Source organism: Jaculus jaculus, chromosome 11, assembly GCF_020740685.1.
Source record: "Jaculus jaculus isolate mJacJac1 chromosome 11, mJacJac1.mat.Y.cur, whole genome shotgun sequence".
NCBI classification, from domain to species: domain Eukaryota; kingdom Metazoa; phylum Chordata; class Mammalia; order Rodentia; family Dipodidae; genus Jaculus; species Jaculus jaculus.
The window spans coordinates 82763355-82780471 of record NC_059112.1 but is presented as its reverse complement, the minus strand read 5'-3'; the positions used below and the strand labels follow the sequence as shown (position 1 = coordinate 82780471).

Here is a 17117-nt window from a genome sequence, read left to right as displayed (position 1 = left end):
CCAAAGGGTCATTATCTTGAGGACACATGAAGGTTATTCTTCGCAACAGTTTTTCAGTCCCCTCCAAAGTGTTGGCTGTGTAGTCTATTTAAAGAGGATCATTCCATTGGGGTTCCTGTCTGCTGGCATCTCCTGCTTCTTTTTAATCCTCAGGCAGGACCCACTGTTTAGGCTGAACCTCAGAACATTCTTGAAATATTTCCTTAGCCCTCTTGGTTACCCGGGCTCTTCCCTCACTAGTCTTATAGAGTAGCTAAGGTATTTTTGCAATCGACTATACTTAGTGTGGCACATAATCCTTGGCTCTGTTATCTTAGGCACCCCCTCAAGGGTCTCTTGACAAATAAAGTAACCCGAGTAAGGCCAAATCCTTGTTGATTGATTGGTGTGAGCTCTGCTGTCCCTCTGTCCAGTCTTGCTTTACAGCTCTGTTGTAGCTCCCTTCCAGCTCGGCCGAACACTCCAGACAGGCATTCTCTCCTATTTGTGGCCAACCTCCACGGTTTTTCCTCCTGCTGTTTGCTTTGTCTAGGATAATATTCATTTTCCTATCTGAAGTCATAATTCCACCTTGAGCTTATCTTCCTCTTGAAATTTGTCAAAGCATGCAAGGGCTTGCATGCTTTCAATTTACTTTTCACACCCGTACAGATTTCTTTTAGTCCCAGAATTCTGACTATGACAATTAATTTTGGCTCCTTTGTTTGATTATGTGAGAAAGCAGAGACTCCCCCAGAAAGGGAAATGGTTTACTTTCCTGTCCTTTTCTAGATAAGTATGTCACTCGTTCAAATGTCCTTTGTTTCCCTTCTGCCTCTTCTCAGGGCCTGGTTGATTTCAGCTTCTAATTCACACCTTTGCTTCTGGCTGGTACCCTGTGTACTTGATCAATAATAATTTGTGCACTAGGCTGTGTGGCTCACTCAGGGCATAGCGTGCTTGCTGAGCAAGCACGAGGACCCAAGTTCAGATTGTTAGCACCCACATAAAGGCCGGGTGTGGTGGCACATGACTGTATCCTAGTGCTGGGGGACAGTATCCCCAAGACTTACTGGCTAGCTAGACTAGCTGAATCAGTGAGCTCCAAGTCAAGGAGAGCCCCTGTCTTGAAAATAAGAAGAGCAGTTGAGGAAAACACCTGACTTCATCCTCTGGCCTCCACATACATGGGCATACATGGGCAGGCTTGTGTACCAAACACACATGTGCACCTATACACATATGAACAAACACACATGCATGCACATCCCACGTATGCTAAAAGGGGTTTAAAAATTGTGAACTAAGTAAAACAGATTATCATTCTTTATTTTATATTCCACCCTAATCTGAAGTGTATTTACAAATCAGAGACACTTTAAAGCACAAAAGAAAATATTTTGTCCATTTGGTTCCTTTTATGAAAAATATTTTTGTTTATTTATTTATTTGAGAGGGGAGGGGAGGAGCAGAGAGGAAGAATGTGTGTGTCCATTGCAAATGAACTCTAGATGCACGCGCCACCTTGTGCATATGGTTTACGTGGGTCCTGGGAAATTGAACCTGAGTTTGTAGGTTTTGCATGCAAATGCATTGACCTAGTCTAAGCCATATCTCTCAGCTCCACCACTTGGTTCTTTCAAGGCAGAAATGATAAAGGGCAAGTTTTGCTTTGTTCTAACATAGCTCAATTAGAATGGATCCATTCTCTATTTTTCTCCACGCACCAATAACTCTACTAAAAACAGCTGCTTTAACTCTATGACCTAAAATTTTTTTTTTTTTTAGGGTTTATACTATAAAAAGCCACTACAAAGCAAAGAACCTAGTCACCCAGGTAAAGCCTCCTACTTCTAAGATGGCAAATGGGCAGTAGGGGTCTTGTTTATAAGAAGGAGATTTACAGGCTAGGAAAACAGGGAGGTCTTTGTAGGAGTGTCTACAAGCAGGAGACATGAGGAGTGTTCAGAACAAAGAGGGGTCATCCTTGGAAACTACAGGGAGCTTTGATCTCCTCCCCCTCCCCCCCTCACAGAGCGGCAAAGAGGTAATCTTCAACAAGTCTCATCTGTGTATTTAAGTTCAACAACCCTTGCAGCATGTATGAACAAGCAGGAAGGTTGTTCAGATGGTAAGAAAAGAAAAGAAAAAAAAAAGCTCCAGGTTTTGTGATAAATATACTGAGTGTGAAAAAAAAAAAAAAATTCCGGTATAGTCTTAGCTAAAAGGAATCACAAAGACATAAAGGAGAGTTGTTTTAGCGAACATAAGAATGCAAATTTAGCAAAGTCATGAAAGCTTGGACATGTTGCGCTCTTGCCTCTAAGAAAACGTAAACTTGCTTTCTAGGCTTGAGTGTGCTTCCTAGGTGCGTAACAGTGAAACTTTGGCTAGGTCCTGAAACAATGGCTCACACGTCCAGACCCTCGACAACACAGAGGGTACCCCCAAGAGAACGAGGAGTAGGTGTGGGAAGACTGGGGTGTAGAGCCATCCTGGAAAACTGGGGACCCTTTTCAGATGTTTTCTACTTTTCTAGAGAGAGCACATGTATTTCTGCAAGGTTTACTCAGTGACTGTGAAATAACTCCCAGGAAGAGTCCCTGTTTGTCCCTCTTGAAGTGGCCATCTCTTTCTCTCTCTGCGAATACATAAATTTAAAAATATCTTAAAAAAAAAAAAAACTTAAGGCACAATAGGTTCCTGTCTGCCACTCTTTCTCTCGTTCTCCCTCTATCCCTCTCTTGCGCTCCGTTTCAGATGGAACTTCATAGAAGTTTCAGTCAAGGACAGCAGCAGAGGCCAGAGCTGGAGCTCGGCAGGCCTGACACCTTTCCACTGCAAACATGGGGGGCAAGTGCGACTGCTTGTCATCCTTAATCATTTTTCCCTCAGGAAATGTCATTGCTTCATTGCATTGCAAGAAAATGACGTCATAGTGTGGGGCTCTGATCCAAATTTCCCGACATTTATCCTGAGTCTCGTAACCTTTTTCAGCTGTGCGGCAAATGAAACACGCAAAAATGCGAAGGCCAGCCTGGTTCATAAAGGCATCTGCGATGGGTGAACTTTTGCCTATGTATCAGTGACCAAAATGCAGCCTGGTGTGCCTGTTGCATGGTGGGTATGGTATGGACCCCATGCCTAGGAAATGGACAGGAAATAGGCTTCATGATGTATCTGTGAGTTCTTGGCAGGAACCCATCCTCTCCTTACATTGGGCTTAACTGGTAGTGACAATGTAAAATTTAACTAGGATGCCTTGCCGGGGTTTTGTTCTGGCTGTGGCTTTTGTTATGAAACTCTGCGTGAAAAAGAATCATGGTCCCCACATTGATATTTCAGATCTCACATACTGCATTTGTGTCTCCGTGTCTTAGGGCTGGTTAAACCCCAGCCCAAATGACATTATGAAGCTATTTCCTGGAATGTCAAGGGCTAAAATTGCCCTGTCAAGAACGACTCTGTTCTTTCAGAGCTCGGATTGCATTCTTGCTCTGTTATGATAAGTTTTTTCCTTGCCAGGAAACCACTGGTCTCACATAATTTGCATACATCCAATGAGAGTGGTGGACTGCTCTATGGAGGTTTTCCAGAGACTGCATGACCACATCGTGGAAGAATCTCAGCTGGGGAAAGGGGATTTTTTCCCCCTTCCCTTAAGCCCCATTTTAAATAGTTTCCTTCCCACAAACTGATGTGTCCACATTCAAAGACTTGCAAGTAACTCAACCCACTTTTCTGCCCTGGCCCCTGTCACTGGCTCAGTGAGACCTAAGGCCACATGAATCTGGAAATAGATTGTTTAAAATGAAGGTCCCTTATCCTTTCCAATCTGTAAAATAGCCTTTTTTTATAGTCTTTTGGCACATTATGGGTGGAATTAGGCCATTAGTTCTCCCAGGCAAGGGCATAGTAAAATGTGTCCACTTCTTTTGACTAGAATTGACCTTTTATTCCTTGAATATAGCTTTAATATCATGGTGAAACCGAAACACCCACTAGTCCATGATTTCACCTGGTACCACAGAAATTATGTATTCACTTGAGAGTCTTAGAATTGTGCACACTTTTTTGTCTTTTAGAGACTGGGTCTCATGGAGCCCAGGTTGGTCTTGAACTCCCTAAGTAGCTGAGGCTGACCTTGAAACTCTAATTCTCTGACCTCTGCCCCCTAAGTGTTAGGATTCCAGGAGCATGACACCATACCTGGCTTAACTTGTGTGCGTTTTATTGAGAGTTTCTTGCTGTGGTTCTAGAAAGAAATTGCTGGACTTCACTGGCCCTACAAGTTGTCAACCAGGTAGCCAGAGCTCCAGCTGTGGACAAAATGCCCAATGGGCACCTTTGATTGTTTTGGCACAGAGTAGGATATAAATAAGAAAGCAAAATATAGGCAAACAGGGCATTCAGTACGAAGTGAGAGTCTCAACTCTTATTAAGGTTAATTCAGACATTGTCCTGACAAATTTGAAAACCCTGCGTGTGTCATCACCAAACCCATGGCTAGAAATCTTATCAGTGCATTAAGCAACAGATAAATGTGTGTTGACTGAGGGCCTGGGAGGCATGTACAGAACTTCTAGACACCAGCATTTCAGCTTGTGTCCTTGGACAAGTCACGTAGTCTCTTTTGGTATCAGATGTCACATCTGTGAAAGGAACATGTTTATGTCTTGTGTCTAAAGTGTTATGTCTAACTTGTTTATGCTCAAGTTTATCCATTCTCAATGAGTGGATTCTATATTGACTGGTATTCAAGGACATCCAATAGAAACATTGAATGAATTTCTAAACACCTTGCTCTTTCTGATTATTAAGGTGTATTAGTCACTCTGTGCCATGCATTGCAGATGATAAAATTATTCATTTCTCTCAGCAAGCCTATGAATTTGCTCCTCTGATTAGCTGCATTAGACCAAGAGGAAACTGAGTCCTTGTACTCAAGGGACAGAGGTGCAGGATTCATATCCTGGTTGTTTTCCATTCCAGAACCCCACTCATTTTCTGCCATAGGACACCAGTATATCTCACAGAATGGCTTCCTGGGACAGGTGACCCAAATCTAACCCATCACCAGTTCTCAGAAATTTCTCTGTGATACTAATGGTGCTGAGCTGGGCTTACAATTTGCAAACCACTTTTCTAAAGCATGAAGAGCTGCAGATAAAAGACAGAGACACGGAGGATGCACGAAGAGATCTCTGACCTCCCCGAGAAGAGTTCCTCCATTTCCAGTCATTAGATCACTGCATGGGGCGCTCTCTTAGGAATGATTGTACTGGAGGGAGCAGTGCAGATCTTGGGATACTTGTTAAGGAGTTGGCCTAATAGGTATCTAAGGTTGCTTCTGTGTGTGTGTGTGTGTGTGTGTGTGTGTGTGTGTGTGTGTGTGTATGCCTGCGTATGTGCGCATGTCCCTGTGTCTATAGGTGCACACCTGTGCGTGTGCATGTAAAGACCAGAGGTTGATGGTAGGTGAGGTCTTCTTCAGTTTCTCTCCATCTTAATCTTGGAAATAGTGTCTCTGGCTAAACCCAGTGCTCAACAATTTGGTTAGACTAGCTATCCCGCAACTCCCCGGAACTTCCTGCCTCTGTCTCCTCATATATGCTCCATCAGACCAGTATTTTTATGTGGGTGTTGAGCATTGTCAATCTTGAACACAAACATTTTATCCTCTGAGACATCTCCCCAGGCCCTAATCCAAGGTCCTTTATCAAGAGGTTTGATATGTTTTGTTTTGTTTTTTTTCCTGAGATGGGGTCCCATGTAGCCCAGGCTAGTCTTGAACTTGCTGTGTAGTCAAGGATGACTTAGAAATCTCACCTCCACCTTCTGAGTGTCAAGATTACACAAATGTACCACCATACCCTGTTAATATGGTACTAGAGATTGAACTCACAGTTTTGGACATGCTGGGTAAGCACGTTACCAAATGAGCTACATTCCCAGTCCCTAGGTGGTTTATTATTGGTGCCTTGGATAATAACCTGAGAGGCTTGTGGGAGGGTAATGCTGCAAGAGACCCCTCTGGGTCACAACTTCATGTTTTAATTGTGTCTTGCAGATTTACATTCACTTTGGGATTAGTAATGATACAAAACTGGTAAAAATGTTTCCTTTGGGCTGGAGAGATGCTAAGTGGTTAAGGTGCTTGCCTGCAAAGCCTAATGACCAGGGTTTGAATCCCCAGTACCCAGGTAAAGCCAGATGCACAAAGTGGTGCATGGCTCTGGTGATCGTTTGCAGTGGCTGGAGGCTCTGGAATGCCCATGCTCTCTCTCTCTTGGTTTACAAATAAATAAATGAAATATTTTAAAAGTTTCCTTCATTAGTAATATGGAGTTGCTTGTGAATGAAACTCACACAGGAAATATGGAAAATAAAAACAAAGCATTTATTGGCTACAAATTTATATCATAGACTTTAGTACTTCTGTGACAACAATATTTCCATTTTATGCCATCATATGTAAAATTTAAAATGGGAATGATGAAAAGGGGCCAAGACACGCAATTGTTTATAATTTCTATCACAAGAACACAGAGGGAAAAAGTTTTAAGATTAAATTTATTTTGTAAATATTTCAAAATAATGACCACAAATAAAGCCAATTTAAGAGGAACACAGATTCATTTTTAAGTGTCCATCCTTTTGACCCTAAGTAAGGGAAAGGAAAACACTTATTTGTACAGTTTATCAAAGAAAATACAGTGTCACCTCTGACATTTAATTTAGCCTTTAAAAAAATGGCACAGAAAAAAATGGCACAGGAGGCTGCTGAAGGATGACTCAAATAATGACACCATGGAACGCTTACAGATTTCAGAGAGAACAGTTGGTGGTAATGGTGAAAGGAGTGTCAGAAAGGTATAAAGAAGAAATATACGTGTAATATACGTTTGGTCATAACACAGGGAAAGCCATTGCTCTTGTGGCAGGACCTGGGTGGGGAGGTGGGGAAATCTCACTGTTAAATATTTCCTATGGTCATTTGCTGTTTGTGTTATTTGGATTGGATTGGCTTGGAGCTTTTCAAAAGCTAGCAGAAGATTCAAGGGAGAACTTTTGGAAATCTTTAATTGGTAGCCAAGAGCTTCAATTTGATTAGAACTGAGGGCAGGAAACACACATTTCTTAAACACCTCTCCAGTACCCTGCCCGGCAGGCCCTGCGTCTGCTCACGAGAAGCGAGAAGCGAGAAGCGACCTCACTCTGCATCGGGTGGGTGAGGAAGGGGCTTATCTCCCGTTTACAGAGGCTTAGGCTTAGGCTTGGGGAGGTTTTCCTCTGGCTCGCTCAAGGTTACCCAGATGGTAAGGGAGGGAGGCGACGACGAAACCTCCGGCGGCCTCACGTGGACTGTGCCCGCCTCCACGGAGTGCAAGTCAAGCCCAAAGCGCTCTGCGGACAGCAGCGCTCCTTGGCGTGGGATTCAAGCACGCTTCCCCATCGAGTCTTTCCTGGGGACTTAGACTGAATAGCCACAGTAAATTCTCCGTGACACGCAAATTGTTTGTAGGCTTGAAATATTACTGCTGGAGATTTAAGCGAGATTTTTGAGCTTCGGCTGGGAAGACATAAAATTAAGTTTAATATTGCAACCAGCTATCCTTTTGACCCTCACTCCCAGCACCACCCTTTTAAAATTTTTATATTGCACTTGCCACCTTTGAGCATATGATTTTATTTTTTTAAGCTGTGTGTATTATTTATTCTCTCCCTCCTTGAAAGTTGAGTGCTTTTTATTATTATTTTGTTGTTGTTTGGCTGTCAAGTGCATATCAAATGCTTAAAAGAAGGATCAGCAAATTCTTCTGCAAGGGGCCAGATAATAAATATTTTAGGGTTTATGGGCTACCTGATCTCTGTCACTACAACGCAATTCTACTGCTGAGAGCAGCCATGAACAATACATAAATCAGTGAGCAGGACTCTGTCCCAGTGAGACTTTATTTATGGGCATGGAAATGTGAGTATGAAATATTTTTCAAGAGTCATGAAATTCTGATTTTCCCCATCTACTTCAAAATTTAAAAGAAAAAAAAACTTCTTAGCTTGAGATTCATACAAAAAGAGACAGCCGTCCAGTTTGGGCCCACGCACACCCACAGTCTAGAAAGCAGTGCCTGGTACATAGTGTGAACTTGGGGAAAAGGAATGTACTGGGATGCCCCAGTGTTAAATATGATATCTCACTATCCTCATGCCTCTCTTGTTAGCTCCTCATCCCAGGAGAACAACAGCCAATTTAGGTAGTGCTCCAAGCTGCCCCCCCCCCCAGATCCATGGGAACAGCTGCTGTGCGCAGAAGGCTTAACTCAACACACTACAACACAGAAGGTCTATGCTAGAAGGGACCTCTCACACACACCCCTGGGACTGAAAAGGCCTTCTGCACCGACGCCACGGCACCATTGAAAGCTTCAGGCTATGTCTCTCCTATGCTCATCCCTATATAAAGATGAAAAGAGAGAGAGAATGAGCACACTTTGGGATCTCCATGTCAAGTGTAAACTATGAACATTAAGGTCATGTGTCAGCCAAGGTGAGGCAGTACAAGTCCATTATCACAGATTCAGAAGGCTGAGGCAAGAGTATCCTAGGGTTGTGGCCAGCCTGGTCTACATTGCAAGCCCCTGTCAAAACAAAACAAAACACAATTTTTCTCTTTTAAATAGAAGTGTATCTAGGAATATGTCTCTTGCCTAAGGCCATGAGATCAATGGCCAGCCAGCCCCACGATAGAAAAGTTAACAGTCTCAGATTCTGTAGAGAGGGAAAGTAAGATTTAAAACAGTAAACATTAGACAAGCGTGGTGGTGCATACCTAGAATCCCAGCACTTGGGAGAAAGAGGTAGAAGGATCACCTTGAGTTCAAAGGCAGGCAGGGACTACAGAATTGAGTTCCAGGTCAGCCTGGGCTAGAGTGAGACTCTACCTTGAAGAAAAACAACAAACAAAGAAACAAAACCCCTCCAAAATATTAAAAAGTAAAAATTTAAATAGAATTCTCTGGGAACTTCTGAGAGGGAATTGGTTTATCTTGCACCTAAATATTGCTTTGTGCTATGACTGGGGAACTGCAGCCTTTCATCATCTGCACCGTTTAATTCATGTGACCGCAGGAGTCTCTGGGGAAGGACGAATGGCATAAAGCACATGGATACAGAAATCCAAGTACCAAAAAGCATTAAAGTGACGATCATTCGGCCAATATGCCTCAAGAGGTTTTTTTCTCTGAGTCAGTAAATGACATTTGTCTGCTCAACATGCCTATAGAGTCCATCACAATGCAGCCCATATATCTGCATTAAAAGGGAAATAGAGGCCTGGAGAGATGGCTTAGCCATTAAATTGCTTGCCTGCAGAGCCAAAGGACCTTGGTTCTATTCCCCAGGACCCACGTAAGCCAGATGCACAAGGGGTTGAATGCGTCTGGAGTTCCTTTGCAGTGGCTGGAGGCTCTGGCATGCCCTTTTTTTTTTTCTCTCTCTCTCTCCATCTTTCTCTCTCAAATAAATAAATAAAAATAAAGTTTTTAAAAAGGGGAAATAGAGCAGGGTGTGGTGGCACAAGCCTTTAATCCCAGCACTCGGAAGGCAGAGGTAGGAGGATCGCCATGAGTTTGAGGCCACCTGAGACTACACAGTAAATTCCAGGTCAGCCTGGGCTAGAGGGAGACCCTACCTCAAAAGATGTACACACACACACACACACACACACACACACACACAAAGGGAAATAGATGTTGAAGATCATAGGGAGGGTAAGTTTTTATCCATGGTCAGTGAAATCTAGCAGGGTCAACAACATGCTACCTACATAGATATGTTCACAAGTAGTAGTGGTATTTTTTTCTACTTTTCCTTCATATATATCTATGTAGCCAGGTGTGGTGGTATACAACTTTCATTCCAGCGCTAGAAATGTGGAGATAGGATAATGTGGAGTTGAAGGTCAGCTTTGGCTACATGAAACCCTGACTCAACCCAACCTAAATACAGAAATATTTCACCAAACTTTAACTCTTATGCTAGTTTTGGTTGATATTTCAGTATAATATATAGTTAAATGGAATTATAAATTTTAGCCTACTTCATCTAGTTTTGTTCAAAAATCAAACTTTATATCACTTACTCACTTTTATGTAAGTAGAATGCCACTTATTAAGTTGGTAAAAGCTTACTTAGTATTGTGAATACTATTATATTCAATTTAATTGTGTGATACAATTTAATTGTATCTAAAACCATTTAAAACATAATAAAATGATGAGATCATTATTTTTATCTTATTTATTTATTGCATGTACATGTGTGTATTGCCATGCCAAATACATGCACCACTTTGCATATGACTTTACATGGGTACTGGGAATTGAACTTGGGCCTTCAGACTTTACAAGCAAAGCCTTTACCTACTGAACCGTCTCCCCAGCCCAAGATTTTTTTTTTGGTGAATCCGTTTATTGTATGTTTGTTTAATATTTAAGACATTTAATGAAAGTATTTATTACTCTGAAATGGACTGAGAATTACAGAATGGTCTCGTTCACTTTAATTATAGATGAAGAAATGGAATTCCTAAAAGGGGACATGAATGGCTCAGTGGATTAGAATGGTGCCTAGGTTTCTTGACAAACAAGGGACCCTTTTCAGGGGTACCATTCATACTGTCATGATAAGAGATAACCATCCTTAACATTAAATCTTGTCATCTTGTGTTATATTATATATATTATAGTATTATAATATATATAATTTCTATTTTCAAGCAGAGAGGTACAGAGAGAGAGAGAGAGAAAGTGTGTGTGTGTGTGTGTGTGAGAGAGAGAGAGAGAGAGAGAGAGGGTATGGGCATGGCAAGGCCTCCAGTCACTGCAAACAAACTCCAGGCCCATGTGTCACTCTGTACATCTGGCTTACATGGATACTGGGAATTGAACTCAGGTCATTAGCCTTGGCAGGCAAGCACCTTAACTGCAGAGCCATCTCTTCAGACTCCCTCATTTTTAATTAAGTAGAAACTTTTGCATGGACCCACCATTTCTCTCCTCCCTGCCCCATTCCACTGAGGACCCCCCTCAGTGAGATTGCTGCTGTTCACACTGGGGTTGTGGGTTATAATTTGTAAAAGCAGTAGTCAGAATTTGGAGGGGGGGCAATTCCTCTGGATATTCCCTCCTGACCTGTGACTCTTACAATCTTTCCACCATCTCTTCTACAAAGTTCTTTGAGCCTTGGTGGGTATGTTTTAAGTCTACTTTTAGTGTGGCCTCAGCAGCTTCTGGATTTCTGTTTTGCTATGTGTTGAGTGTCCTCAGCGTCTGTCTCCTTCACCCTGGCTTTGTCGCTCGCCATGGAAGCAGCACTCTTGCTCATCTCGCCAGTTCCTCTGTGGTTCACCTGGGCCCTGGCTGATGTACGGGGTGGCTCATCCCCTTCTAGAGAGTCATCTATCTTTTCTTGTCTTGTTGATAGATTGTGGCTGTCCTTAGTTCTCACTGCCTTCTATTGAGGCACTTTCTTAAAGTTTGGAAGGGGTTTTAGAAATATTTTTATTAATTAATTTATTTGAGAGAATAGAGAGACAAAGAAGTAGAAAGAGAGAGAGAAAAAAATGGGCACACCAGGGCCTCCAGCTACCGCAAACAAACTCCAGTTACATGCACCACTTTGTGCATCTGGCTTATGTGGGTATGGGAGAATCAAACCTGGGTCCCGAGGCTTCGCAGGCAAGCACCTTAACCACTAAACCATCTCTCTATCTGAGGTTTTCTTTTCTTTTCTTTTTTGGATTTGTGTGTGTGTGTGTGTGTGTGTGTGTGTGTGTGTGTGTGTGTGTGTGTGTTTGGAGACAGAGTCATACTGTGTATCCCAAGCTGGCCTCAAACTCATGATGTCGCCCAGGCTGGCCTGGAACCTGGAATCCTCCTACCTTGGCCTCGTGAGTGCTAGAATGGCAACCTAACATCACCACACCTAACTTGATGTCTGTTTGTGTTCATCTGGGGATGGCACAAATGTGAAAGTCATAGGGCAACCTGCCGGTGGTGGTTCTCTCCTTACCCCGGGTTTTGAGACAGGCAGGGTCCGCAGGCTGCAGGATTCTTTTGGCTCCACCGCCCACTGACATAGGTGCATTGGGATTATCAGGATTACAGACTTCGTGTCCTGCTTTGCATGGGTGCCGGGGATTGAAGTAGGATTGGCAGGGTTGCAGGGCAAGTGCCATTAGCCACTGAGCCACCTCCCCAGTCACCAGCCTTGCCTTTTGTTGTTGTTTTGGTTTATTGTTATTTATTTGAGAATAACAGACATAAAGAGGAAGAGGGAGGGAGACGGATAATGGGCGCACCAGGGCCTCCAGCCACTGCAAACAAACTCCAGACGCATGGGCTGCCTTGTGCATCTGGGTAATGTGGGTCCTGGGGAATCGAGCCTTGAACTGGGGTCCTTAGGCTTCACAGGCAAGTGCTTAACCTCTAAGCCATTTCGCAAGGCCTGTTTTTGCTTTTTGATGCTGGGTTTCACTCTAACCCACACTTACCTAGAACTCACTCTGTAGCCCAGAATGTTCTCAAATTCACGGTGATTCTCCCCCTCTATGCTGAGTACTGGGAGCCAGGGTGTGATCCACCTATCCCAGCTCAGTGTGAAGCTTTTAATATGCAGTCATCCCTTGGTAGCTGAGCAGAATTGGTCCTAGGACTTCTCTTGAATATGAAAAGCAATGCATGCTCAAAGTCCCATATATGATGTTATAGTATAGCTGTACCTTTCCCCTCAAATATCTTTTATCTTAAATAGGTTAAATCTGAGAACCGTTGGGATAAATAAGGCCAAGTCCATTATTTGCAAGATGTTTGAGTTCTCAATGATGTTTTTCAGAACCAAAGCCAAGATGAAAAAAAAAAAAAATCCAACAGAGAAGCAGGAGACCTGGGGTCTCAGTCCCAGATATGGATGTGTGTAGCACAGCCCAAGGGTGGTTATCAAAACCATCATCCTCTAAGGACTAAGCCGAGTGCAAGGAGAGGAAACTGGGTGGGGGGAGCATGGAGAAAGAGGGAATCATGAGATGGTACACTGAACAGACCACCATGGGTACTCAGCTCAATGCAGAAAGTGGTCAACAGTTCTCAGGGTAGTGGGGAAGTAAAGGAAGACTGACAAGGGTCATAAGCTTAGCTACCTACAGGCCCTTCAAGGGCTCTGTTTGCCATGGCACAGTCAGCGAAAGGAAAGCAGAGATGTGTTGTGATGGATCATGTTGTCAACCAGAAAAGATCTAGAATCACGTAGGAGACAAACCTCTGGGTATGTGTGTCACAGTTTCGAGAGGTAAGAAGGACTACCCAATTATGAGTGGAACCATCTTATGGGCTGGGTTCCCAAACTGAATAAAAAGGGAAAAAAATGATCTGAGCAACATCATTCATCTCTACTTCCTGACTGCAGATGTGATGTGACAGCAGCCTGTCACTCTTGCCACCAAGCCTACCCCACCGTGATGGACTAGAAAGTCAAACTATGAGCCAAAGTATTCAGCCCTTCTCCCTTCCTTCCTTCCTTCCTTCCTTCCTTCCTTCCTTCCTTCCTTCCTTCCTTCCTTCCTTCCTTCCTTCCTTCCTTCCTTTCTCCCTCCCTCCCTCCCTCCCTCCCTCCCTCCCTCCCTCCCTCCCTCCCTCCCTTCCTTCCTTCCTTCCTGCCTTCCATGCTGTGTTTGTCAGTCAAGGGAACAAGAAAGGTAACCAATGCATAAGTTATTATATAATATTGACTTAAATGAAAATTCTCAGGTTGGCGAGATGGCTTAGCAGTTAAGGCACTTGCCTTTAACCCAGTACCCACGGAAGTCAGATGCACATGTGAAAGCCAGATGCCCATGGTAGCATGGTAGAGTTTTTTGTTTTGTTTTTTTTTTGCAGTGGTAGAGGCCCTGGTATGCCCATTCTCTCTCTCTTTTTCTCTCCCTACCCCCACCTCTCGTTTTTCTCTGCTTGCAAATAAATAAAAATATTTTTAAACATTCTCTCATAATCCATGCCTTGGAGCATCAGGTTACGAATTCACAGCAAGGTATCACTTGAATCAGCTATGTGACCAGTTTAAGCCATGGATTGTTCAGTAGAAAGCTGCAATAGTCCTTGGGTGAAACTTGGAGGATTCTTCCCTAGCATTTACAATGGGCTTTTTATTAATGATGAAACAAGAACTTGAATATTTACCCTCAAAGTTAAAAATGTGACTCACAGATTAAATCCAGTCACTGCTTCCTCTCTCAAGATGCAGAAGTCTTTATTTGCATCTGTGTGGTCTCCTACCTTGCTCGCACTATAGCGATCACTAAGTCATCTTGGTTCTACTGTCTGAATATTTCCGAGACAGTCTTGGTTGTCCATTTGACTGGACTGTAAGAGATGGCTACAAAGTTACTAATCAGCTTCTATGTATGCATGTGAGGGTGTCTTCAAAGAAAATTGCCATAAGGTCAGTGAACAGTGCGAAAACTTGCCCTGTATGTGGGCGGCACCATCCAATGGACTGGAGCCGGGATATGGAATACACCATCCAATGGGGTGGAGCCAGGATGTGGAATACAACATCTAATGGGCTGGAGCCTGAGGGGAGGGGGAAGCTCACACACACCCATGCTAACCCTACTTGGGTGGGTCCACCTTTGCCATTGCTATTAGAAGCCAGATTTCTCAGCCTCTGGGCATAATTTTAGCCAGTGACTCTCCAAGGAGTTTCCAGACCTTCAGCCTGTGACTAGAATTGTATCATTGGTCCCTCCGGTTCCCGGGCTTCTAACTTCTAGAATTGAGCAGCTACTGGTTTCATTGGCTCTCCAGCCTACAGATGGGCCCTCTGGGCCTATCCATCCTCTGTCAAGTAAACCAATTAAATAAATTACCTCTTCATATTATATGTGGATTCTGTTGGCCTCTTTCCTCTGGAAAACCCTATGAATACAATCTATCACTTGTATTTCAGAGCCTGCTCTCCCCTGTCTGATTTCTTGCGCCAAACTCTTGTGTTCCTTTAGTCCCTGTATATCAGAGGAGGCCAAGGATGTATTCTCGTCATTTCTCTGCATCTAGCTTCAGCGTGATACATGATCAATAAATGTGCTGAGAAGCAGTATGAATAATGAAGACAATACTTATGGCTTTGAGTGTGTCATCCTCAGCAGGTGACAATGAAAATCACTTCCAGTAAATAGAAGACAGCCTCGACAAACCTGCACTGATTGCATCCTGTCGTGATCCCAGCTTTTACTCTATGAGTAAGAGCGGAAGGACACACTTAATTTGATTTTTTAATTTTTAGACAGGGTCTCACTATGTAATCAAGGCTGGCTCCTGCTTCAGCTGCCGAAGTACTGGGATGAAAAGCATGTGCCACCACTAAGAAAAATATATTTTTTACAACACACACACATTTAACTTTTTTAATCCAGAGTCAGCATATGAGAGAAAATGTGCAGAATTTGTATTACTGGGTCAGGCTTACATATTTAATGTGATGACCCATCCATGTCCACCACCATCCATTCTCCTACAAATGTTATAATTGCATTTAATTTTATGGTTGAATAAATTTCCATTGTACATATGGGTTCTAGTTTCCTTATCCATTTATCCATTTTATTGATTTATTTATGCATTCAATAGAGAGTGAGAGAGAGGGAGGGAGAGAGGGAGCACTCCAGGGTCTCTAGCCAATGAAAACAAACTCCAGACATATGTGCCACCACTATATCTGGCTTACATGGCTACTGGGAATTGAACCTGGGTCCTTAGGCTTTGCGCACAAGCGTCTTAAGTGCTAAGTCTTCTCTCCAGCCCACATTTATCTATGGATGGACACCTAGGCTGGTTCTGTAACTTAGCTGTTGTGGACTGTAAGCATAGCTGTGCTCTGAAAGTATCTGTAGGGTGCTGACTTAGAATCGACCTGGCGTATGCCTAGGTGTGACAGAGTTGGGTCCTATGGTACTTTCGTTTTGTTGAGAAACCTACATACTGATTTTCACAGTGGTTGCACATAGTAGCGACGAAGCGTTCTTCTTTCCCAAATCCTCTCTACCATTTGTTTTATTTTATTTTATTTTTATTTATTTATTTGAGAAAAAGAGGAAGAGGGGAAGGGGAGAGAGAGTGCGCTCATGGGCATGCCAGGACTTCCAGCCCCTGCAAACGAAGTCCGGATGCATGCGTCATCGTTTGCATCTGGCTTATGTGGGGCTTATAGGGAAGCAAGCCGAGGTCTTAGGCTTTGCACACTGGCACCTTAACCACTAAGCCATCTCTCCAGCCCTATCATTTATATTTTACATTTGATGACAGCCATTCTGGCAAAAACCTAAGGATATTGAACAATTTCTCAAGTGTTTGTTCACCACTTGCATTTCTTCTTTTGGGAGCTATCAATTCAGTTCATTAGCCCCCTTAATTTAATTTTTTGTTGTCTAATTTTTGTAGTTTTTAATATATTTAGGTTACTTATTCTTTACTTTTTTGTTTATTTTGTTTATTTATTTGAGAGCGACAGACAGAGAAAGAGGCAGATAGGAATAGAGAGAGAGAATGGGTGCACCAGGGCCTCCAGCCACTGCAAACGAACTCCAGACACGTGCGCCTCCTTGTGCATCTGGCTAACGTGGGTCCTGGGGAATCGAGCCTCGAACTGGGGTCCTTAGGCTTCACAGGTAAGCGCTTAACTGCTAAGCCATCTCTCCAGCCCTAGGTTACTTTTTAATTAAATTATTTTCATTTATTAGATGGGAGAGAGAATGGGCATGCTAGGGACTTTTGCCACTGCAAATGGACTCCAGATGTATGCGGCATGTTGTGCATTTGGCTTTAAGTCAGTACTCGGGAATTGAACCTGGGCCAGCAGGCTTATAAGCAAGCTCGTTTAACTGCTGAGCCATTTTCCCAGCACCTATAACCTAGCTATTAGTCTTCTTTTGATGTATAGTTGGCAAAAACTTTTTTTCACCATTCTCTAGGCTATCTTTTCACTCTGATAATTTAGGGAAAAAATATATGTATGTATTTATGTATGTACATATATCAGTACTTATTTATTTGCGAGGAGAGAGAGGAGAGAATGGGTGCCAG

At 43.0% G+C, this 17117-nt stretch overlaps 1 protein-coding gene across 1 annotated transcript in view; it reads right to left on the bottom strand.

Annotated features, from left to right (window-relative positions):
* Nucleotides 1-2758: 2758 nt before the first annotated feature.
* The window catches only part of Tmem212 (transmembrane protein 212), a 57540-nt gene continuing 43181 nt past the window's right edge, over nt 2759-17117 (bottom strand). The window contains 1 exon segment of the mRNA XM_045161277.1: nt 2759-2976. Within this exon segment, the coding sequence (XP_045017212.1) occupies nt 2759-2976 (218 nt within the window).